The following is a 24,579-nucleotide window of genomic DNA, read 5'->3' as shown; positions in this document are numbered from 1 at the left end:
AAGCTAATTTCAGCGTCGTTTCCTCGTCCTTTTCAGCCTCCCCCCATCGATATGTGCAACCTTTTGTGAGGAGCTTTCTTTCTTTTTTTCATGACGCACAATCGTATTATTCTCGTTACGATCGAATATGGGTTTCACCTAGTGACAATAATACCAGTCATTTTTTCTTCCTCTTTTTTTTTTTATATTTGCCTCGAAATTTTATTGTCATTTTCATTTGTATGCTCTATATTCGGGTATATACCGTATATCTGTATCCTGTCGGATCATATTACATCTTCCAATGTATATAGATGACTGTGACGTCTAGATACTTAATTTATTCCCTCTGATCATGTCTAATTCTTGTATTTCAAGGTTGCAGTCGACGCGACGTCTAGACCCAATAAATACTTAATTTCCCATGATTCTGTGTTCTCATTATAAAAATGAAGATTCACACATAACCCCATATAATATAAAGCGAAAGTGAAAGCCTAGATGATATATGAACACATTTATATACTTATATTTAAAATCAGCTTAATGTGAATTTATGGGCTGAAAAATGAAATATAATTACTAGTCGTTTAGGAGATATTAAAGCAGAAAGCTTTCGTTTACAATATTGGAAGTCACCTGTAAAAAGTCAATTTATTGAATATGGTACAAAGTTTTTAAGCTTCTCGATCATTTCAACTACCGTATTTTAATTTAAAAGGAATCGATTTCGAGAAAGTGAACTTACTCTTCCCCTCCCGTGCTCCCGGTTTATAAAATATGTTCTATGGAGCTTTCATAAAAAAATTATTCGATTCTGACACAGTATGATCTGTGTATTTATTGAGGTTTATACACAATACTCACTATTTTAAGTCAGTAAAATATGACCCACTTAACCCTTTCACTGTGGAAGGCGACAGAAAAAAATTTCCCTAACCTGCGAATGTCGATTATAGTCGATGTGTTAAAATTTGTCTGTATCTTGGTTTTGTCGATTGTAGTCGCCAAAGGTTTTCTGTGTGATTTCTATTGTTTATCGAAAACAATAGAACACAAACAAAAATGAACGGTACAACTTTGGCGACTACTCTCGACAAAGCCAAGATACGGACAAACAAATTTTAACACGTCGACTATAGTCGACATTCGCATGTTAAGGAAATTTGGTTCTGTCGACAAAAGTCGACTTCCTCTGTGAAAGGGTTAATAAACCACGATTTTAGAAGAAAAAACATGACAATTTTTTAAAAAAAGTCGATTTTGGTCAAATATGGCGCACACTTCTCTAAGGATTTCTAATCGTCGCAATTGCTTGGAGTTGAAATGGGTCAATAATAAGGGAATGCACTTTCCCCAATTTTATATGACATGTTTTTAATGAAAACGTATTTAAAATGGTCAGATACAGAATCTGTAGAACACTGTGTGTTTTGTCGAAGTTTAGAGACTTTCTCCTTTAGTTTGGGATTAAATTAGTGAGAAGGATGGGGAGGATACTTCGCTCCAACAACACACACTATCACTAGTAATAGGAAGATAATTTTACTTTTGTAACAGGTTATGAGTTATCTTACATGAGTATCTTTACGTATACGCATGAAGTTGTTATAACAGTCACTGGCGCAAATCCCGGGGGTAGAGGTAAACAAGTCCTCTCCAATCTTGGAACTGGTGGGCTATCTCCCCCAGTAATCCGATTTGAAATGTGTTTTTTGGGGGAGAAAAGTGATGGTTTGTGTCCGATTGCCACAAAGGAAAGTGAGATGAAATTGATGTCCCCTCAGATTAAGCCTCAAATCTGCTCGCCTTCAAATGTTAAAGACAACTCTGCTCCCCTGATCCTCCACATCATTGTTTTTTCAACTTCATAAATATTTTGAACATCACTTAGAAAAACAGATTATTGGAACGGTCTTAACCGTCGATCCTCCTCTCCCAATGTCGAAGACAGATTTGCGCTGATAACACTGCTGATAACTGTGTTACAAAGTACCGTAATGTTGTCATGAAGAGAAAAATGCACAAGAATAGTTTATTGTTGGAGTAAGTTTTCTTTGGATAAATATTTAAAAAAAAAAAAACTATTGTTATAATTTTGTTCATAATTTAAAAATAATTGTTTCGGCAAGGATAGTAGCATGGGAGGATACAATTTTAGTAATGCGAGCAAGGTTATATATTTTACTTTGCCCAAATTTGATGTATCATCAAAGTTAGTACAAACACATAAAACCAGGAACGTTTAATGCGGTAAATTACATAGTATTTTTTCATAGTGCGTGTGAATTTTATTCATTTACTTTATGTTGTAAGTACACAAAAATATAACAAATTGCTTTTTGAAAAAGAAATACAATGTTAACAATGGAAAAAATATATATTCTTAGTAGTAGCATGTTTATAAGATTTCAATATAAAAGTGGAAACTAGTTAAAGTATCTTTGATTAAATATTTTAAGCTGGTTCAGAACGTCTTTGTTTAGTTGCATTGTAATCCATTATTTTACACATTTATCCCTTATTTGTTTATTGCACCTTGTCGCTTTTTAAGTTCAAAACATTGACTATGTCAGAATGTTCATATGCAAGATACCTCTAAAGTCTTTTTCCGATTTCAAATTGTTACACTGTAGCTTGAAAACGACTAATCATATTTCAATAAAATGCGTATCGTTCGAAACAGGGAATTTACAAATTCACACACACATGTTAGTTCAAATATATATATATATATATATATATATATATATATATATATATATATATATATATATATATATACTGCAAAATATAAATCAGTGTTTACATTCTTTCAGAAACAAATTTCGGTTATTATTTAACATGACCAAGTATGTCCAACTACACTGAGATAGTATGACCAAGTATGTCAGTGAACAAAAAGTGTCAAAAATGCATCCTAACAGTGTTTAATAGGAACTGAGCTAAGAGTGTTCAAAAAGTGCTTGAAATCTGATGTGTCCAATCAGTATACTGGCATAAAAATTACTTTTAAATAGTGTTAGGATACTTTACATATTACCATTTACACATTTAAAAGTCGTTTTCCTCGTACACGCATTGAACAGTGAACAAAAATGTCGAGAATGCATTCTAACATGGTTAATAGGAACTGTTCCAAGAGTGTTCAAAACCTGCCTGAAATCTGAGCTGTCCAATGAGTATAGTGGCACAGAGACTAAATTTAAACAATGTTACCGGTACACTGTAAAAAATAAGACACCATTAAACACTTTTAGTACAGATGTTGAGGGGAAAATTCATGAAATAGTGTTTATAAAGTTTGCTTTGCGTGTCCAAATGAGTTAATTCTGAACACTATCTAGTATGTCATATTCAAAACACTTCTTCTCGGCAGACAGTTCGAAAACAAAGTGACACATTTTGCAAATATATCTGGGACATACTTGGAAAACACAGTATTTAAAAAGGGTGAAAATGTGTAATCTGGAGGTGTTCAATGAGTGTCGGTAATTTATAAATGTCCTATTGAGTCTAAAAGTAGTTATGAAATGAAATCTTTGAGTTTTACGTCCCACAGTTATGCCGGTTAGGCTAAAGGAGACGGTAATAATGAGAGATGAGTGAAATGGTGGAATGAAGAAGTGGGAGGAAACGGGAGAACCCCGAGAAAACCCACGAGAATGGTGTTTGTCCACCACAAAGTTCACTTGGCGGGGGCTGGGATCGAACCCGGGACCCCAAGCACCAGAGGTGAACGCTCTACCACTGAGCCACCGCGCCCCCTTAAAAGTAGCTATATATATTGCACTAATGCATGTTTACGGTCACAGAGAATACTTTTGGGGGGTGTGCGTATCGCAAGACGAAATTACCCAAAATAAGGGACACTCTAATATATATATATATATATATATATATATATATATATATATATATATATATATATATCCCTTATTTTGAGTAATTTCGTCTTGCGATACGCACACCCCCCAAAAGTATTCTCTGTGACCGTAAACACGCATTAGTGCAATAGCAGCTCTTATGAGAACGTTAACCCATGCCGACTTGACGACAAAGTCATGAAATGACGTTTTCATATTATAATTTAAAATTTCCAACCGTCATAACGGAGAAACTATAAGGGACAGAGGAACGAAATTTTGCACGAAGAATCTAGAAAAAGGACATCTGCCCGTGTACTGACAAACATCATTGGGTGAACAGTGTTGCCAACCAAAGAGAAAGTTTTGTTTGTGTTAATAGCATGACCCAAATTGGATATCATCATTGGAAGCAACATTGAAAAATAAAGACAAAAGAGATGGTAAACACAGATCAGTGTTGCAAACTTCTCGAGAAATAACGTGAAACATGTGCTGGCGCACACAGCGAGTGAGGTACTAATGTTTTGTACACCTTAAATCAGATATTGACAAAAACTGTTTACGTTTACTCTAAGTCTAAAAGATCCGCTGAACAGTGTTGCCATCAACAGAAGGGAGAAATTGAGTTTGGAAAACATACAATAACTCGGAAAAGGTCACTAGTGCTGTATGGTTTAAAACATATAATGCAAGGCGGAAGAGCATGAAGAGTAGTGACAGATATATTCAGTATCTTGTTAAAGCAGAGAACTAAGATTTGAAAAGAGATGGCAACGCTGCACAGATCCTTCTAGACTTAGAGTAAATGTAAACAGTTCTTGTCAATATCTGATTTAAGGTGTACAAAACATTAGTACCTCACTCCCTGTGTGCGCCAACATATATTACACGTTATTTCTCGAAACGTTTGCAACACTGATCTGTGTTTACCATCTCTTTTGTGTTTATTTTTCAATGTTGCTTCCAATGATGATATCCAATTTGGGTCATGCTATTTACACAAACAAAACTTTCTCTTTGGTTGGCAACACTGTTCATCCAATGATGTTTGTCAGTACACGGGCAGATGTCCTTTTTCTAGATTCTTCGTGCAAAATTTCGTTCCTCTGTCCCTTATAGTTTCTCCGCTATGACGGTTGGAAATTCTAAATTATAATATGAAAACGTCATTTCATGACTAAGTCGTCAAGTCGGCATGGGTTAACGTTCCCATAAGAGCTGCTATTGCACTAATGCGTGTTTATGATCACATAGAATACATTTGAGAGGTGTGCGTATCGAAATTACCCAAAATAAGGGACACCCTAATATATATATATACAGTATATATATATATATATATATATATATATATATATATATATATATATATATATATATACACGAGGCGTGTTTTTTAAGTAAGGTCCGTTTGAACATAAGTACACAACGAAAGGTTATTTCAAAAAAGTGAATGTGTTTCCTAAACTTTAGGTGTTCAGAAACAATTTTGTGAAGCACTGATCTCGACACGTCAGGAAATTCGTTTGTGAGACTTGTTATTGTGAAGCGTCTGTTCTCACGAACTCTCGCTTCAACTGAAGCCACCAAATCGTCTCTAATCAAAGAAGGGCGACCGGAACAGTCCTCATCATGGATGTTGTCACGGCCATTTTTGAATTCTCGTACCCACTTTGCTTGCACTCATAACCGTATCACCGTACATTTCGCAAATCTGTCGATGTTTTTCTTCAGCAGACAGGTTTCTTGCTGACAAAAACCGTATCACTCAGCGAACCTCACACGCGGCGGGCGACTTGATAGTCTTAAACATTGTGAACGCACAGAACACAAAAATCGTACAGGTCAACTACAAAGCTGAAACTGAGCACAGTTGTTCCCGATGCATGCCGGTACACGACGCACACGCTCGATGCGGTATGCGCGCGAACTACTAGTGTCTACAACAAAACGGACCTTACTTAAAAAACACACCTCGTATATATATATATATATATATATATATATATATATATATATATATATTTGCAGTGTAGTATAGTTTACACATTATCGTTTGCACATATACAAGTCGATTTTGCCCGTATAATCATTAGACACATCAGATTTCAGGCACGTTTTGAACACTCTTAAGTCAATTCCTATTAACCAGTGTTAGGAGCTATTCTGAATATTTTTATTCTCTGATAGAACACTTCAGAACACTGTTGGACATATTAAACTATGAGCAAAACTCGTTTATAAAAGTTGTCCAAATCATGTCCAAACACAGTTATTTTTTGCAGTGTATGTGTATCATCCAATTTCAAGTTCTGTATTAACTGAAGAAATTTTAGATTTGTTGTGAAATGCCAAGTAATCGTAGTTACATCGAACTTTCAGTTCATAAATTTTCAATGTAGCACCTTCCCATTACATGGTATACCTTAAACGGATAGTCAGACTCTTCCCATTTCTTGAACACTTACAGGAGTTCGTAATTTGACCAATGGTTGGCGGGAGATGTGTCACTCGTATGCGTCGATCCTGCTCACCAAAACTAAATTTGAACATTTTTTTTTCTTTTAAATGATAGGAGTTTAATTCTGATACGATTAAATGTTATCAAGCTAAATATATAAAACTTTGAAATCGGATGAAGACTTTGGAGACACCCTATATCTGTTTCTATAAAATTATATTTCATTCATAATAAATGACGTTGTCTCATTTCAGACCAAACTGTCCCAGTTCGCTGTTCCATACGTGGGAGACGTTACTCCAGGAGGTGGAGATCGACTCCCAAGCACACAGCGACATAGCTTCAGTTCTTGGGCGACAGGTATCTCGACCACTGTTAGAGAAGACTTTCCACAGGAAGATACAATCCAGGAAAGTTTTCACACACAGGGAAAGCTATGAGACGATCCTCAGCAAAACAGAAGACATGCTGGTCAAGGTAGGTCTTTTATTATTATTATTATTTGTAAGTGCTCTTGCCTTTTAATTCTATCAGCTTTTTGGCCTTTACATTAAGAAAAATATATGTATTATAGATTTAACATGTTAACAGCTTTGTATACTTTTGCCCAGGGATGGAAAAAGAACCGGTTATGATCCGGTTTTGAACCGGTTTATTCACCAACAACTCATGCTAAAGATAGGAAACTGTCCGGAGTTTTTCACAATAACCTATTCGTTTTCCATCCCTGCTTTTGCTGAAAAGAATCGTCATCAACTCCCGTTCTTTAAAAACCCTATGTGCTCTCCATAGATAAAAGTACACAGGAGTGCCCAAAGACGGTGTTTTGGGCTAAGGCTCAAGAGATTTTTTGGGGAGTGGGACATGTTATTTTTTAATTGAAAATGACACAATCGGACTTTAACTATATAATAATCATGCTCTTAAGAACGATAACTGTGAGTGAGTACTTACCATGAATAACATTTTACTCGTACATTCAATTTTCATTGAAAGTACAAAATTGTGGCGGGAAGCATAAGCGAACATAGGTTGATTCAAAAGTATAAGGGTCCAAAGGCCACCAAGTAGAGTATCCTCCTGCATACTTGACGTGCAAATCAGTGTAGGAACTCATTGGCTTATTTTTTTGGAGAGAGGAAACCTGAGCAAGGATTTTAGGACACTTTTGGGAAGAGTGGGGAATTTGATAGGGTTGTGTCCAAGCATGCGGGGGCGGTCATCGCTGAAAGTACATAAACTAAATGTGAATCTTGATGTACTTTAAGATCTTTATTTCAAAAAGTGAAATACTAAATTATATACATTTTGCTGGATTTTGAGTATTAAGTTGTAGGTATATATAAATAAATATAATAAGGAAAGGTGACTAGAAACAGTAAATTATAACAAGAAATTAACAGTAAATTAACTTGGAAAAGCAAGAAAACACATAGAAATACGTCTATAAGAATGGAATATTGTCATAGAATTAATTACATTAAGTACTTATTTGTTCAGAAACAGAAGGATGTATAAAAAATAAATTTCAAGTTTATCAACAACATGGAGCATAGCTCTCTGTTAATCGTCATTGAAACTAGATTCCCAACTGTCCCGGTTTGGGAAGAATTAACCAGAAATTCTACCTCTTACCCGGACATTTTTTTTCACAAAAAATGTTGAAATCTTGGGATTCAATCTTCCGTCTCTTGAGCAATGAATATACGGTACGTTGGTTACAAAAATAAATAGATAAAGGCAAAATTGCAACTATCGCAATCGCAGATCTCAGGAAAATACCGATTTGAAATTCAGGCGACAATTACTCTTCCCAGAAGTAGTAGTTGTAAGACAAAGAATTGGTGTTCCTATCTTTTCCGTGTATTTTCATGGAGTTTATTTCTTCTTTGCACTGAAAATTCTTTCAAAGCAAGATATTCTAAATATATATATATATATATATATATATATATATATATATATATATATATATATATATATATATTATATATATAAAATATTTGACTTGATTTGATATGTTTGCAGGGCCAGAATGTTGTTACTTTTTACTATCCCAGTAAGTACGACCCTAAACATTTTTCTCACTGGAACATACATAACTAAAAGCATGTTTTGTGTGATAATGATAATTATACTTTTCCGAAATTTAATTTTTCGTAAAAGCTTGTGTCTCACTGATATATGCTGTTAAAAATGGAAATCACAGACCTGCAAGTTATAAAAATATAAATATATACCAATATCAATTGAATTGCTTATGTAACGTTCAAATAACTTTATAATTTGTTATATTAGTATATATACCACATATATATACAGTATGCACCAAAATATACACTACAGAAACTCGCGCATCTCGAACACACGGTTGCGTTTGTCGACGGAGCATTGCTCCAGCTGCACGTGTCTGCAGCAGTAAAAAGGAAGTTGTGTTTTGCAGTTGTTGTTGGAAATGGGTCTCTTGACGGAATAAAAAGTATTCATAGTTGAGCATTATTTCCACTTATACGGAAGCGGTCGTAAAGGTGGACCGAGTTTGAGAAAAGCGGCAGAACAATTCCGCGAGGAGTTTAATAAGACGGTACCAAGTAACACAGTTATGCTGTCTACTGTTACGAAATTTCGCCGTTCTGGTAATGTACTGTGTCAACGGAAGGGGAAGTCTAATTGACCAGTAACTGTTTTTCCACAAGTGAGAATCACGTACGTGTTCTCCACTAGGTGCTACATTCACCCCGACGAAGTCTACCATGAATGGCCTTGAAACTGAACTTCAGCGGTACGTTCGTTCCCCAATTGTTTAAGGACATAGGTGGATTTTCGTATTTGATACAGATTGGACAACGCTTGATAGAGCCAGGATGGTGTATTGTGGAACATTTTTGGCCATGGTATACGAGGATCCAGATTTCTTGAAGAATGTGTGGTTCTCCGACGAAAGTCACATTCATTTGAACGGCTACATCAATCGCCAGACAACTCGCTTCCTTAGTTTTAAGCGGCCGGATATTATCGTCCAGAAACCGCTACATAGTGCACGTGTGACGAAATGGTATACCCATCTCAGCACACGGTTTATTAGGCCCCTATTTCGTTGAAGATGAGGAAAGCAATGCTCTTACCGTCACCAAGAACGCTACAGAGGTTTAGTGATTGAGCCATTTCTTCAGAATTTGATGAGGCTTTGTTGTGCAAGGAACATTCAGGTAAATAGAGAGTGGTATCAACAGGACGGGGGGACCAGCCATACCGCTCGAGAATCTCTAGCCATGCTACAGGAAAACTTTCCAAGACTAATCATTTCACGTGGTACTGACTTCCCATACCCGTGCCATTCTTCCGATCTTACACCACTTGATGCCTACTTGTGGGAAATGTTAAAGCAGAATGTGTTCAACTGTGAAGGTCTAGCAAGAACTGTGCCTGCATTACATGAGCAAATCATCTTTTGCAGAGGTCTGCAGCAACCTTTGTTTCAGAATATGTTTGAGAGTCTGTGTGAACACTGTCTACAGCGAGGCGGTGCATACTTTGAACACCAACATTACGCATACCGTGGTAAATCAACACGTTCAACGTTAAGTGTGTGTATGTATGTATGTAGTGTATATATTAATTTCTTTTGAGGAGAATACCTAGGTAAACTCACAAATGGCAATAATGTAATTTTGTTGTTGATCTTTTCATTTCAGTACTGTATATTTGACATCATATATATATATATATATATATATATATATATATATATATTAGATTTATTGTCTATTTTAGATTATACAGATAAGCAAATATGTACAGGTCTAGCGTCAAATATTTGTCCCGGAAAGGATCAACCCATAACTGGGAACTGTAGTCGAAGCATAGCTTTCGAACTGTGCTTGCATAGTAATAAACCTTGCTTTACTGAAAACTATTTTATCGTGTATCGAATATCATTTTGTATAAAATGTGTATACCTTCTACCTATTTGGTTTTAGTAAAAGCGATGCAGTGAAAAGGATCTGACAAACGTATACGTTTTCAATCCAATTTCTATAAATGCTCTAAATTAATAAGTGATTGTGCGAACATATCATTTAAAGATACTCCAAAAACTGGTTTATATACTGTCATATTATATCCTTCGTGGATCTCGTGACGCGTTAACTACTAGATATTTTTCTTTAAAAGATCCAAGGCATAAATTTTATGCATACAGAGTTAACTTTGCAAAATGTGAGTTTCGTAAACGTTCTCAGGACTCGAGACTTGACGAGAAACAATCTTTCGAGAATCGAGTGTAGGGAACCCGGGATCCCCAAAGTTTGCTTCAGCACTTCAGCATCTGGATATAGGCCTACACTATTTGCTCGGATCTTTTCGTAAATAAATATACAATGAAATACATGCGGTCCTCCCAAAGTTACACAGAAATCGGCGCCACTGATCTGAAACCATAAGAATCTACTGCGGATATAATTAGGAATGAACCAGGTTCTCGAGTTACTCCAAATATTAAGTTTGTTTAAATGGGTCTTAAAAAATTATGATTTCCCAGTACAAAACTTCGAAAATGAATGCTTACGGTTATAAACATAATCTTGACTACTCATTTTCATTTACGCACAGTAATCTCAACAACTGTATATGAGCTTATTTTATTTAATATGATAAATACTTACAAAATTTGTTTTCCTGAAAGTACAAGTATCCAGACCCGTAGATTGGAGGTGGCCAGGGGTGCACAGCAACCTTAAAAGTTTCAGTAGAGTTTTGGTATGAATGGATTAATATAAAGTTAACTCAAGTTAGCTCCCCTAAAACTTATTTCGCCTCCTGTCTTAGAGTTCTGGCTACGAGCCTGCAATTAAATTAAGTAAATACTGAATTTTACTTGATGTATTTAGCTTTACCAAAACATCAACAAGTTTGCTGTAGACACAGGGGCGGATGTAGAAGATAAGATAAAAACTGGGGGGAGGGCAGCCAGACCCCAGACTATGGTAGGTATATTATGAGTGTACTATAAACTTTCAAAAATATGTAAATAATAGATTAAATTATTTTTGTTATTCAAAAAACTGGGGGCGTAGTTCCCCCGCCCGGCCTAAATGCACCATTTTGTAGACAAAAAATGTTCTCTATTTTAGAACGTAGTTGAACGTTAGAACATGTTGATATTATAGTGTTATATAAGAGAGAATAGTCTGCTTTTATACAACATAGATGTACGCCAAACGTACTACAGTCTTTGATGTTATTAATTTATTGGCAATGTCAAGCATTTTTTTTTTTTTTTTTTCATTTTCTACTGCATTGTTTCATGCTCATCTATCATTGTATCAACATCGATAGCCTGTTGTCCGGAACGAAACACAAGGACAGTTCCCACAATAAATATTAGCAATATGAGAACGGATGGTCAGCTACTGTTGAAACAAAGGCAGAGAGAGAAATCATATTTTTTTAAAAAAATATGCATTGCATAATTTAAAAATAATGTGACCTTAACTGCCACAAAAACCAGATAAAATGTAAATATATTACTTTCATTCTTAAACGTACGATGAACATTAAAGTGCAATAGGAAAAAGTGTGATATAGTTTTTAATTCTTCCATGTAGCTCAACGGTAAGTGCACTTGACATTGATCTATAGTGAGAAATGTCCCATCTCGCGTCAAGTGAGCTTTGTGGTAGACAAACACCGTGTGTATGGGTTTTCTCGGAGTTCTCCCGTTTCTTCCCACCTTCTTCATTCCACTATTTCCTTCATTTCTCATCAACACCGTTTCCTTTAGTCTAGCCGGCATAATCATGGGACGTAAAACTTGAAGATTTCGTTTCCATTTTTTACAGTGAGAAATTGAAAAGTTAATCTGAAATACGAGGTGACTGATTTCGGACTATAAAATCAATAGAACTCGATATTCTACGTCACATTACCCATCAAAAAGGCATCTGGCCATCTAGAATCTCTTATAGGTGTAGCAGTGGAGAAATTTAGTGCTCGATATAGTTTAATTACTTCAGAATAAAGCTCTATTTTCTTCTTTTAAGATGAATCAAAATCAAGACTCCGTTAAAAAACGAAATTTTCCAATACACGGATGACCAGGGTCGTACCCACGGGGGGTTCACCGGGTGCGGACCCCCCAAAACTTTCTAATTCAACATATATTTGTACACTTTCTCAATAAAATCATACTTGTTTAACAGGGAAATGATTGATGTAACATGAAAATTTTACCTTACACTTCATCAGTCTTTTCGGGTTCAGAATAATATGCGTTCAATATTACCTAGATGTAGTAGCTTGTAGCATTAAACCTCCGAAAGCTTGGATCCGACCCAACAAACATTTTTGGGTGTGCGCATGTTCCTGACACCAAAATAAGGCAAAAAGTGTAATAAACCTGGGTATAGAAATGAGTCCTTACGGAATTATGATCAGCAAAAAAAAAAAAAGTATCAGAAAAATGCAAGAACTTGCAAAATTTGGGAACAAAACGTTAGATAAATCGGTAAAAAGGAATGTTCATTATTTCTAGTCGTATTTTTCATTAACGCACTACTGGATGGTGAAGAATAAATGACGAGAGATAACTTGTTTCAAGAAGGCTAATATTTAAAGAGAAACATTATGTTCTATAAAAATCAGAAATGAAATTTTTGAGTTTTACGTCCTACAGTTATGCCGGTTAGGCTAAAGGAGACGGTGATGATGAGTAATGAATGAAATGGTGGAATGAAGAAAGTGGGAGGAAACGGGAGAACCCCGAGAAAACCCACGCACACGGTGTTTATCCACCACAAGGTCACTTGGCGGGAGCAGGGTTTGAACCCGAGACCCCTAGCACCAGAGGTGAACGCTCTACCACTGAGCCACCGCGGCCCCCTATAAAAATCAGAGTATTTTAAATCAATTTTCAATAAAAAAAAATTGGTTATTTAAACAATTCAGCACATTTTCCCCTTGCCCATTACTCCCCACGCAAAAACTATGATCTACTTCAGAAGGAAAACTGGAGGTGCTGTACAGATTTGAATTACACGCCACTTCCATTCTCTTCTCAACAATGCATTTTCCCTCGCCTTCTATTTTCCTCTCAAAAATTTTAGTGTTGCCATGGGAACTGATTTTTATTACATTTAAGATTTACTAATGACGAGATATTTTCTCAATTAATATTGAAACCGGAAATGATATTAGATATCTACCACTTCTGGTTTTAGTAGAGAAATTAGTGGAAATGGAATATATTCTTCGGAAACTTCACCGATTGCTGGAAACCGTTTTTAGCTATTTATTACCGTTTCTTGCTCTAGTATAGTAATGCTTTCCAACCAGTGTATAGTGTAATTCCATAGGAAGTGTCGTGAAATTTCAGAATTTCAAAATCATGAAGCATTTAACCCTCGGGAAGTCGCGCTGCCGAAGTAACGCGAATAGTCGCGCGCGGTCAAAAAGACCGCATGAACGTAACGTGTTAGGCGGCTGCAGATATGAAAAAAACCTACCTAACCCTCAAAAAATTCCTACAAAAGGTTTCTCAACGGTTTTTTGCAGTATCAAATGTGCTGAATAACATATTAAAAGTTTACCAAAATTTGACCACGGGAAAGGCCCAATTTTCAAGATGGCGTCCAAAATGGTTATTAACTCTTTTACAATTTTAGGCTTTCATTCAAGTAGATACAGAATCATCACTATTTATCCTAGGATTATGGTTCGTACATCATTCTCTTCAGAATAAAACAAGCTTTCAAGTGGTGCCATCCAAATGTGTGCATGGCCTACGTGGAAAGGGAAATTGAGAATAATTTGAGAAATTTCCCTCTTAAAAATCCCTTTTCTAAAGTTTTGCACCCTCTGAAGCTGCTCAAGGTAAGAATACATGGCCCAAACCTTCCTAGGGAAGTACTATGAGATATAGACTATGTACGTGCCAAATTACATTGTGAAATCTTTAGTAGTTACGACAGAATAAAATATTTTCCAATATCCTACTCTGTGAATATATCTAACCAAATATATAAGTAGACAATAAATAGGACAGAACATAAAAGTTTGTAACACAGTACTATTAATCTGGGTATTATCATTCGTGACTTATTGTTTTTAGAATGAAGCAAGTTTTCCTATGGTATCATTCCCATGCGTCCATGATGCACATGGAAAGGGAAATTGTGGATAATTCGGAAAAATTCCCCCTAAAATTCCCTTTTCTAAAGTTTCACGCCCTTTGAAGCGCCCCTGGATAAGATTACACTACCTTAATGTTTCTAGAAAATTACTATGCGGTATATGCTATGTGTGTGCTAAATTTCATTTCGATATCTCATTATTTTACTTTGTTATTTGTTATTACTTTACTGGGTTAATTGACATAGTATGACAATACAATAATGTTTTATTTTGTTCCTTTCAAACTTCAGTATGAATGCTAACCTTGCAACCCGAGAAATCTGTCCTATTGGCCATGAAAACTTAAGTTGTGGCTCAGACATTGTACGACTTCGTCAGAAGGGAGCTGAAGGAGTCAGCAAAGCAAGTTCAGAAAGAAGAGATAAGTTGTTAATTTCAACAGGAGAAAAAATACACTCAAAATGCAAACAGCGCTACAGCAACACAAAAGACATTAAAAGTAAACAACGAAAAAGACTTAAACCACCAAAGAGAAGTGCTAGGATATCTTAAGGTCCTTCTAACAGCCAAATAAATTGTCTCTTCTGCGGTATTACAGTCACACCAGGAAGTGCTGGTGTTAGTTATGTGAAAACAGAAGTAATTGTGAACAGTATTATTGAGTGTTGTAATAGTCGTTTAGATGAACGGGTGAGTATCGTGAAAGGAAGAATAGAATATTATGGACATTACCTGCACGCCACTGGCTGTGTATACCATCACTCTTGTAGCAGTAATTTTCGTTCTGAGCTTTGCATACTGCTACAGTTCCATAAATACTAAGAGGCGAAACGCAGTAGATCTGGCCGACCCAAAAACAAAGATTAAGAGCAAGCATTCTTCAAAGTTCGATCTTATCTAGAAAATAATGACGATGAACCCTTTCTTTCATACCTGATTTCCTGTAAAGATTGTTAAATGGTATTTTGTAGGTAAAATATAAAGTATGATGACCGGGAAACCAGTACAGAGAGCTTTACGTGAATGAAGCAGAAACGCTATATTCATCAATGATATTGAAACAGATTACAATCGAAAGTGACATAAAGTCGGATACGCTGATCGAAATAAAGAAAATTATTGACACAAGAAAGACAGAATTTGGCCACAGGTCAGAAACAAGTTTACTTTGGGCAAACTATCAGAAAATGTTGCAGGTTGCCCGATCACTCGTCAAAGCAGATCGCACAGGGTCCTGGATGATGCACCTACAAGCGGTGTTAGACTGTCTGTCAATATTTGCTGCTGCTGGACACTATAACTACCTAAAATCTGCATATATGTATGTGCAAGAAATGAGTCAACTGCAGAGCCGCATCCTGATGTATATACCGCATTTGCCAAGGGATTCCATGTGATTCGCCGCAGTAACCAGTTCTGGGCAGGCCTTAGTCCAGATCTAGTAATCGAGCAGACATTAATGAGATCCTTAAAGAGCGGTGGCAGGTTGATCTACGGAAGTGGCATGACTGAAGAAATGCGTGCTTTGTGGACAATGTCCACACCTATCTCATCTCAATATCACGATGTCATGCAGAAATTCAATGGTCTTACATACACAACCAGTCATCAGAATCGAGAAACAACATTGTCAAGGATGAAAAGAGATCACTGAGACTTGGAGAAGATTAAAGAAAAACTTGTAACCTTTATGCCATTCTCACCAGAATCTTCTTTGAGAAATATTGTTACGGGTGTAATTGCCAAAGAGGATGTCAATATGCATAATTCACAGATGATCAGGAAAAATATTGTACAAAATACAATTGGAAAACCAATTTTAATGTATCATTTAAAAGAAAAGACCAACCAAAAACCCTTGCCAACGAGTCCAGCATTAAAATTGACAAAGACAGAACCATTGATCCTGCTCTTCTCTATCAACGATTTTTGATTGTCAAAAACTTGAGAACTTTCTTTAGAACGTGTATTGAGCTATGAGCTCAGTCCATTTGCAGTAGCCATGTTTGACGCCAAATAAATTTCGTAAAAGTGACAAAGCTCAACTGGCTCATACGATTGAGGTGTATATTACTAAGCAATCTAAACAAGTTATTATGGATTCGGTTTCAGCAACTGAACATTATGTGTTAGATGGTAGTTCACTTTTTCATCGGCTGCCTTGGATAAAGAGCAAGAGTTATGGTGGCATTGCACGTTCATACGTAGAATTTACCATAAAACATAATGGTAAAGAAAATGTTATTTTTGACTTTTACGAAGCTGGTCCTTCCATCAAGGATAATACACATCATCGAGGAGGCCAAATCACCCATTTCACTATCAGCTTCAATGAAGCAACAGAGTTTCTAGGGGGGAAAAGATGATTTTCCTGCCACAACTAGCAACAAACAGGAACTTTTCTCATGGTGGCAGAAGAACTGCAGAAAAGTGGCTGCAGTGTTATCAATGCATCAGAAGATGCAGACGTAGACATCGTCGAAGCATCTGTCAAGTCATCAGAGTAACATTCAACAACATTGATTGGGGAGGATACAGATTTACTCATCCTCCTTCTTTATTGTGCTCAGTTTGATAATAAAGGCCTATAGTTTCGTTCGGACGAGTCTACACTTCATAAGATATATGACATCAATGAAATGAAACGTGTTCTGGGTGGTAATGTATATTCGCAACTGTTGTTCATTATGGTTAAACAGGATGTGATTCAACTTCGCACATATTTGGTGTAGGCAAGAAGTGAGTATTCCAAAGATTCATAAGCAGTGAAAAAAAATCAGAACTGTGAAAATGTGTTCCTGCTGCCACATCAAACAAAATCTTTTGTAGCATCGTTAGGAGTAAAGGTAATGGCTATCTTGTTTATACGCAGAAGTACTGACCTCTTTGCGCTACCAACTCTTCAGTAAAAGAAAAACTGTTTCTTCCATGTCACTCATCACTCCAGAGTGCCTTCCTCCTACTGAGTCCTCTACAAAATACCACAGCTTTAAAGTTTATTACCAAATCAAGGTTTGGATCAGAAATGACAGTGGTATGAATTCAGTTGTTTGGAGGTGGAAACTATGGCACAATCAGTATATACCTGTTATGACAGATACATCTGTTGCACCAGAGAGTCTTCTTCATATGCTTCACTGTAATTGTTCAACTGCCTGCCTAAAAAAACGGTGCAGTTGCAAGAGATATGGACTACCATGCACATCTGTTTGCAGACCTTGCCAAACAGAAAACTGTGAAAATATTTTCAATGAATCTGTTTGGGATGAAGAATGTAACAAGGACTATTCGTAAATACGTTAATGTTTAATAAAACGTATATTAATTTTGTGTAAACTAAGGACAATTACCATTTAGATGTAACAAATGTATTTTAAGACTATAAAAAATACACTTCAAAAACAATAGAATGAAAACTGAGGAAACAAAATATTTTGAATGAAATAGTATGGGAAGAAAAAATCTTACAATGATTGTTTGTAAATAAAAATTCTGTTAATTTTTGCTAAAAATAAGAATAAAGAAAGTACTGTTTAGAATTTCGGTGTAGCAGATGTGTGTTAAGTCCATAAAATTATGAGTAGACACTAGAATAACTTTTGTACGATGAAAACTGTAGGATGTGCTATTTATTGCCTCCTTTTGGTTCGGTTAGGTATATTCACAGAGTAGGATATTGGTAAATGCTTTGTTTTCTCGTAACTATTGAAGACTTCAGAATTTAATTTCTCACACATATAGTCTATTCATCATAGTAATTTTCTAGAAACATTAAGGTAGTGTATTTTATCTGGGACCGCTACAGAAGACGCAAAACTTCTGAAAAGAGAATTTTTAGGGGAATTTTTTCGAATTATCCACAATTTCCCTTTTCACGTGTATCATGGACGCATGGTGATGATACCATAGGAAAGCTTGCTTCATTCTAAAAATAATGAGTTACGAATGATAATACCCGGATTAATTGTACTGTGTTACAAACTTTTATGTTCTGTCCTATTTATTGTCTACTTATATATTTGGTTAGATACATTCAAAGAGTAGGCTATTGGTAAATTTTTTATTCTGTCGTAACTACTAAAGATTTCACAATGTAATTTGGCACGTACATAGCCTATATCTCATAGTACTTCTCTAGGAAGGTTTGGGTCGTGTATTCTTACCCGGGGCCGCTTCAGAGGGCGCAAAACTTTTGAAAAGGGATTTTTAAGAGGGAAATTTCTCAAATTATTCTCAATTTCCCTTTCCACGTTGGTCGTGCACACATTTGGATGGCACCACCCGAAAGCTTGTTTTATTCCGAAGAGAATGATGCACGAACCATAATCCTAGGATAAATAGTGATGACCCAGTAGCTACTTGAATGAAAGTCTAAGATTGTAAAAGAGTTAACAATCATTTTGGACGCCATTTTGAAAATTGGGTCTTTCCGGTAGTCAAATTTTGGTAAACTTTTAATATGTTATTCAACAAATTTGATACTACAGAAAATCGTTGAGAAACCTTTTGTAGGAATTTTTTGAGGGTTAAACCGTATTTTCAGCCGCCTATGTTGCAAATATCGTTTCATTTTTTTTTCTTGTGTTAGAAAGATATTTTTTATGTTTTAGATTAGGAGGGAGTAAAATATTTATTATAGTAAATTTTACAGTAATGACTACTACATACAACCCACAATTAGACATCTATTGCATTTTTCTTATTGGAAGTAAAATATGTGTTTCTTTGTTATACATATAACTCTTTATATAGAGGGCCGCAGTGGCTCAGTGGTTCACCTCTGGTGCTTGGGGTCCTGGGTTAGATCCCAGCCCCCGCCAAGTGAACTTTGTGGTGGACAAACACCGTGTGCGTGGGTTTTCTCTGGGTTCTCCCGTTTCCTCACACTTTCTTTATTTCACCATTTCATTCATTACTCATCATCACCGTCTCCTTTAGCCTAACCGGCATAATCGTGGGACGTAAAACTCAAAGATTTCATTTCATTTCATTTCTTTAGATAGATAACTACGTATTGATTTTATTGAAAATTTGAATTCTGAGAATGTCCTTTTGTTCTTAGAAAATACAATATTTTTTTTTATTTAATAATTACTTAAAATAAATTTTGAGACAGACTTTACCAGTCAAGCCTCCAGTGGCTGCGATAGTATTCACTGCTATATAGAGTCACTACTTCAGAAACATTTATAGACTTACACTACAGTACAACCCCTCAAATCCGAACCCCGGAAATCCGAAAACCCGGCACATCCGAACACGTTCTCAGGAGACAAAAAAATAACTACAGCTGGAAAATGAAAAAAAAATAGATTTAATCACACAAATTTAGTTTTTTTAAGGTTTTAACATTTTTAGACTTAATGCTTATTCAAAATCATTATCTAAATATATTCTTACAAGAAGACAGTTATAGATATGCCACAATCATTTTGGATATGAGTGTACACCCGCCACTGAAGGTCACTGCCCTTTCGACCACTGGGCCACCCTGTCTAACCTCAGTCGTTGTTTTACCGCAAATTCAGTGACAAAATAAGTACGTAATATTATTTCCCGGGTAATCCGAACCCCCCGAAATCCGAACAGGCTTCAGCCCCAATTAGTTCGGATTTGAGGGGTTGTACTGTATTATATTTTACATTATTATAATTGTTTTTAAATAATCAAGTATCGTGATATCGTAGACGTTGAATAATGTGTGTCGCCAATCAAAAAAGGTTGGAAACTACTACTCTGTAGTGGTAGACGCTAAAACTGAAAAGGGTTCATTTCTATCACTTGCAGTGGATGGATCGCCTCCATCAACGAATTTGGTTTCGAACTCTTCACCCTGTACAGCCTATCCAAAATTAATAGTGATCCAACAAGTAATTCTTTAGATTTTATGTGTCCCTATTTATAATACCAAAACATTTTAGTCTGAGAGTAACGTTAATTTTTAAAAGTACACAATCAAGCTAATAGGTGTTGGTAACGTTAATTTTTAAAAGTAAACAGTCGAGCTAATAGAAGTTGGTAAATTAATTTTTAAAAGTATACAGTCGAGCTAATAGGAGTTGGTAACGTTATTTTTTAAAAGTACACAGTCAAGCTAATAGGTGTTGGTAACGTTAATTTTTAAAAGTACACAGTCGAACTAATAGGTGTTGGTAACGTTATTTTTTAAAAGTACACAGTCAAGCTAATAGGTGTTGGTAACGTTATTTTTTAAAAGTACACAGTCGAGCTAATAGGAGTTGGTAACGTTATTTTTTAAAAGTACACAGTCGAGCTAATAGGTGTTGGTAACGTTAATTTTTAAAAGTACACAGTCGAGCTAATAGGAGTTGGTAACGTTATTTTTTAAAAGTACACAGTCAAGCTAATAGGTGTTGGTAACGTTAATTTTTAAAAGTACACAGTCGAACTAATAGGTGTTGGTAATGTTAATTTTTAAAAGTACACAGTCGAGCTAATAGGAGTTGGTAACGTTATTTTTAAAAGTACACAGTCAAGCTAATAGGTGTTGGTAACGTTAATTTTTAAAAGTACACAGTCGAGCTAATAGGAGTTGGTAACGTTATTTTTTAAAAGTACACAGTCAAGCTAATAGGTGTTGGTAACGTTAATTTTTAAAAGTACACAGTCGAACTAATAGGTGTTGGTACCTGTGCTACCTGCCTTCCTGATGCCAGTAGATACCTCTAGCGTGGAGGCAATTTGCAGACTTAGAACTATTGTCATTATTTAACTGAAACTTAAGAAATTGCATTGTTTCAGTTTTATTCTTTGAGAATACGACAAGAGACGTAAACATACGTAGATTTGAGCATTAATGTTTGTGTATTTTTAGAGTAATATATTGTAGACAATTTAACTGCAGAAGCGGATCTAGAAGGTAAACACTAGGGTGGAGGGGGAAAACCAGAACCCAGAATATGATAGGTACATCATAAATTTACTATAAAATTTCAAAAATATATAAGTAATAGCTTCAATTATTTTCGTCACTCAAAAAACTGGGGGGCTTTCCCCCCGGGCCGCGGACTAGATTCACCTCTGTTTAACTACATTGATAATTGATAGTGATGGTACCGAATTTAAAATTGATAATGATGGTATCGAACATGAACATACTTCTGTTATTAGGACATATCATAGGCAGATCCATCGGGGTCGAAGGATTGTTCACCCCCTCCTTAGTGAGATAGACACCAGTGGTACAGGTAGAAGCTCGGTGAGAAAGAGAAAACTGAAAATATTTCATCACCCGCCTTCAAGAATGCATCCTGGGACAAGTAAAACATGATTTGAATCTATAGCGTACAGATGGCCGAAGGATTGGATGCAACAATTATTAGTTATGTTAAATTCCTACAAAAAAGAAAGAAAACATTCTTCTTTGTCATTGTGACAGCGCTTTTGTATTAATAAAATAACAAAGATCAGTTTAACAATGAGAAATTCTCCATTTTTGTCTCGTATCAGTAAACTTTTACCGTAGTTACAAGGAACGAATTATTGGATTTTGGTAATATGATATTACTTATTTCTTAGTTTTCAAACGATTTTGAACCATTTTTTAAAGCAAATGTATAATGTATTAATATATACACATTTTACTGCAGATGTGATCGTCCGGGTCCCAACCAGCAGTTGTGAAATAACCATAACAGAACTCAACGCATCAGAATATGTGACACATACGAAATTCGATGGCACTCCTTACTGTGCATAGTGAAATAATAATAATGATGATAGTAATAACAATTACGTGACTGCCAGAAAACAAATCAGCATTGATTTTTAGAGAACAGAATAGAAGAGTTATTTCAGCTCATTATAATGTTGGAGGCATTATTTATTTTTATTTTTCTTTCATATTTTAATGCATTCCATTTGCCTCGTGTGTTATATTGTTCATCAATAGTTGAAAAACATTCAAGAGTTATAAATATGAAGCAACTATAGTACGACAAACAAATTATCTTTTGTGGGTAGTTTTCAGAAAATACTCACAGCTCTGCAGCAGGCCCGTATCCAGGGGGTGTAGGGGGGCCGGGCCCCCCTAAATTTTCGCCGCCCCCCTAAAATTTTCACAGTAGACTTACAAATGAACTATAATATGGTTGGATCGGGCCCCCCCTAACTTCGGCCGGGCCCCCCTACATTTTTGGGCTGGCTACCGGCCTGCTCTGCAGTGCCTTCCTTGTGCGCGACTTTCGGTCATGAAACTCAGGTTAAATTTTTGATGCGAGATAGCATGTAGTTCAGATTCTACATTAACCTCTAACTCAATGTCTCAAATAGCCCTGTTGTTGAAAGGAACCCTAAACTCCAAATTAACTAACTAAAACAGGATGGAGACGATATACTTCATCGTCAATGCCAAGCTTCAATGTAACGCTGACGCATAAACGTGTGCTACAGGATCGTCATTTGGAAACTAACTCTTTACCGAGTTTAAGAGGTCCATACTTTGTAATCGATTGTATACCAATATAGTAATAAATAAACGTGAAATTCTTATCTCGGCCGAGCATCTTTTTCCCCCCTCTCTCTACCAGTTTTTGAAATGACGCTACTCGAGTACGATTGCTGTTGGAAACTGTGGTCAAGGAGCTGTAAACTTTGCAACAAGTTTAGCTAATACTTTACAGTATTCAAAGATCACTGAATTTTGTTGTGATATTAGAACAGTGGTTCATCTATTACTTTTAGCCTACTGAAAATGAATTAATACTTTAGTTTAGCGACACTCAATAATGTGATTTAGGCGAAAGAAGACGGATGATTGTGGAAATGTGAAGGATTGTGGAAAGATTGGTGAAATGAGAATGTGAGAGAAAGCAGAATCACGTGACATACAGACACGATGTTGTTCACCACAAACTCACATGGTGTGAGATCGAACCAGGGACCTCCCGCTGCCATTGAACTACCGTATACCCTACTTTTGTAGCGTTGGTCAGTATTTATTTCTTATAGCCTACTATCAGAGTTCAACTAATTTTCTGGCGTGTTTGGAGAGCTCTTGATTTTTGTTCCTGATATTATTGCTAATATTTAATCTATTCCTTCCGGCCTACTATCAGAATTTAATTAACTCTCAGCCACCTGATGTCGTTTCATGCGTTGTATAATAAGCACCCAGGCCAAAAATTACGAAGTACACACTTTACTTGTCAATCAGGCATAACAGGCGCGGATTACAGCTTTTATTTTCTGCAGCATGCTGCCAATGTGGGAGAAGATGACGTTCAATGTGAGGGGATGTTGATGTCTCCTATTCCAACATGTCACGTGTTTTGCGGTCCGTTTCAATATGTCTGAAGTTTTCTCTATAACGTTGAGATCAGGCTAATTCGTGGGCCAGGTGAAATGTGGGATGTTCACCTCATGTTCAGTAAACCATTTCCGCACAAACCTGGCTCGGTGAACGGTGCAGTTGTTGTCTTGGTACTTGGACTTTGAGATGTGACCATCTCACAGAAACTGGACAAATGGCTATATCTCATTATCTAGAACACACACGTAATCCACAACCTTCATGTGATTGGGCAACTCTACCAAGAGACCCACACCAGCACTCAAAATATACCCCCCAACATGACACTACCACTCTTCTGTAGATTCCTTTGCACACACTCAGCTTTGTATGCTTCTCTGGCCCACCGCATATCCTGGAGCGGCCATCATTCAAATAGCGGTAGAACTGGGATTAGTCTGACCAGGAGATGCGTCACCAGTGGTCCCTAGTCCAGTGGCTTTATACTTTCCCCCGCGACAGGCGATGTTTCTTCTGGCTATTAGCATGGGGGATATCCTGGTATCGCGACTGAATATGCCTACAGCCTGGAGTTCTCGTTGCTGGGTTCGCTCAGAGACTAAATGACTGAACCCTGCATTATACTCCCGCACCAGTTTCTGCTGGGTTTGGAACCATCGCAAATCTTACTAGACGTCTACAGTTGTGCTCGAACAAAATGGGTTTCTGAAACTGACACTGTTGCTCCGATATATTTGGCTTCTGAAAGAGGTTCTCCACTCTGCATGGCAGTATTGACCGTGGATTTGGACATGCCAACAAACTGCGCTACCTTAACCAGGATATGCCTATGTTCACGCCCGAAGATAGTGGCTCCCATTTGCCACTCG

At 36.4% G+C, this 24,579-nt stretch overlaps 1 protein-coding gene across 1 annotated transcript in view; it reads left to right on the top strand.

Annotated features, from left to right (window-relative positions):
• Window positions 1–24,579, top strand: part of Stacl (SH3 and cysteine-rich domain-containing protein) — a 426,872-nt gene that overhangs the window by 11,225 nt on the left and 391,068 nt on the right. The window contains exon 3 of the mRNA XM_081741694.1: window positions 6,564–6,786. Coding sequence (XP_081597820.1) covers window positions 6,564–6,786 — 223 coding nt within the window. The remainder of the gene's footprint in view (window positions 1–6,563; window positions 6,787–24,579) is intronic.

Source organism: Thermobia domestica, chromosome 16, assembly GCF_964235325.1.
Source record: "Thermobia domestica chromosome 16, izTheDome1.hap1.1, whole genome shotgun sequence".
Classification (NCBI taxonomy): Eukaryota; Metazoa; Arthropoda; class Insecta; order Zygentoma; family Lepismatidae; genus Thermobia; species Thermobia domestica.
The sequence above is the reverse complement of the archived record's forward strand: the minus strand, read 5'-3'. Positions and strand labels throughout refer to the sequence as shown.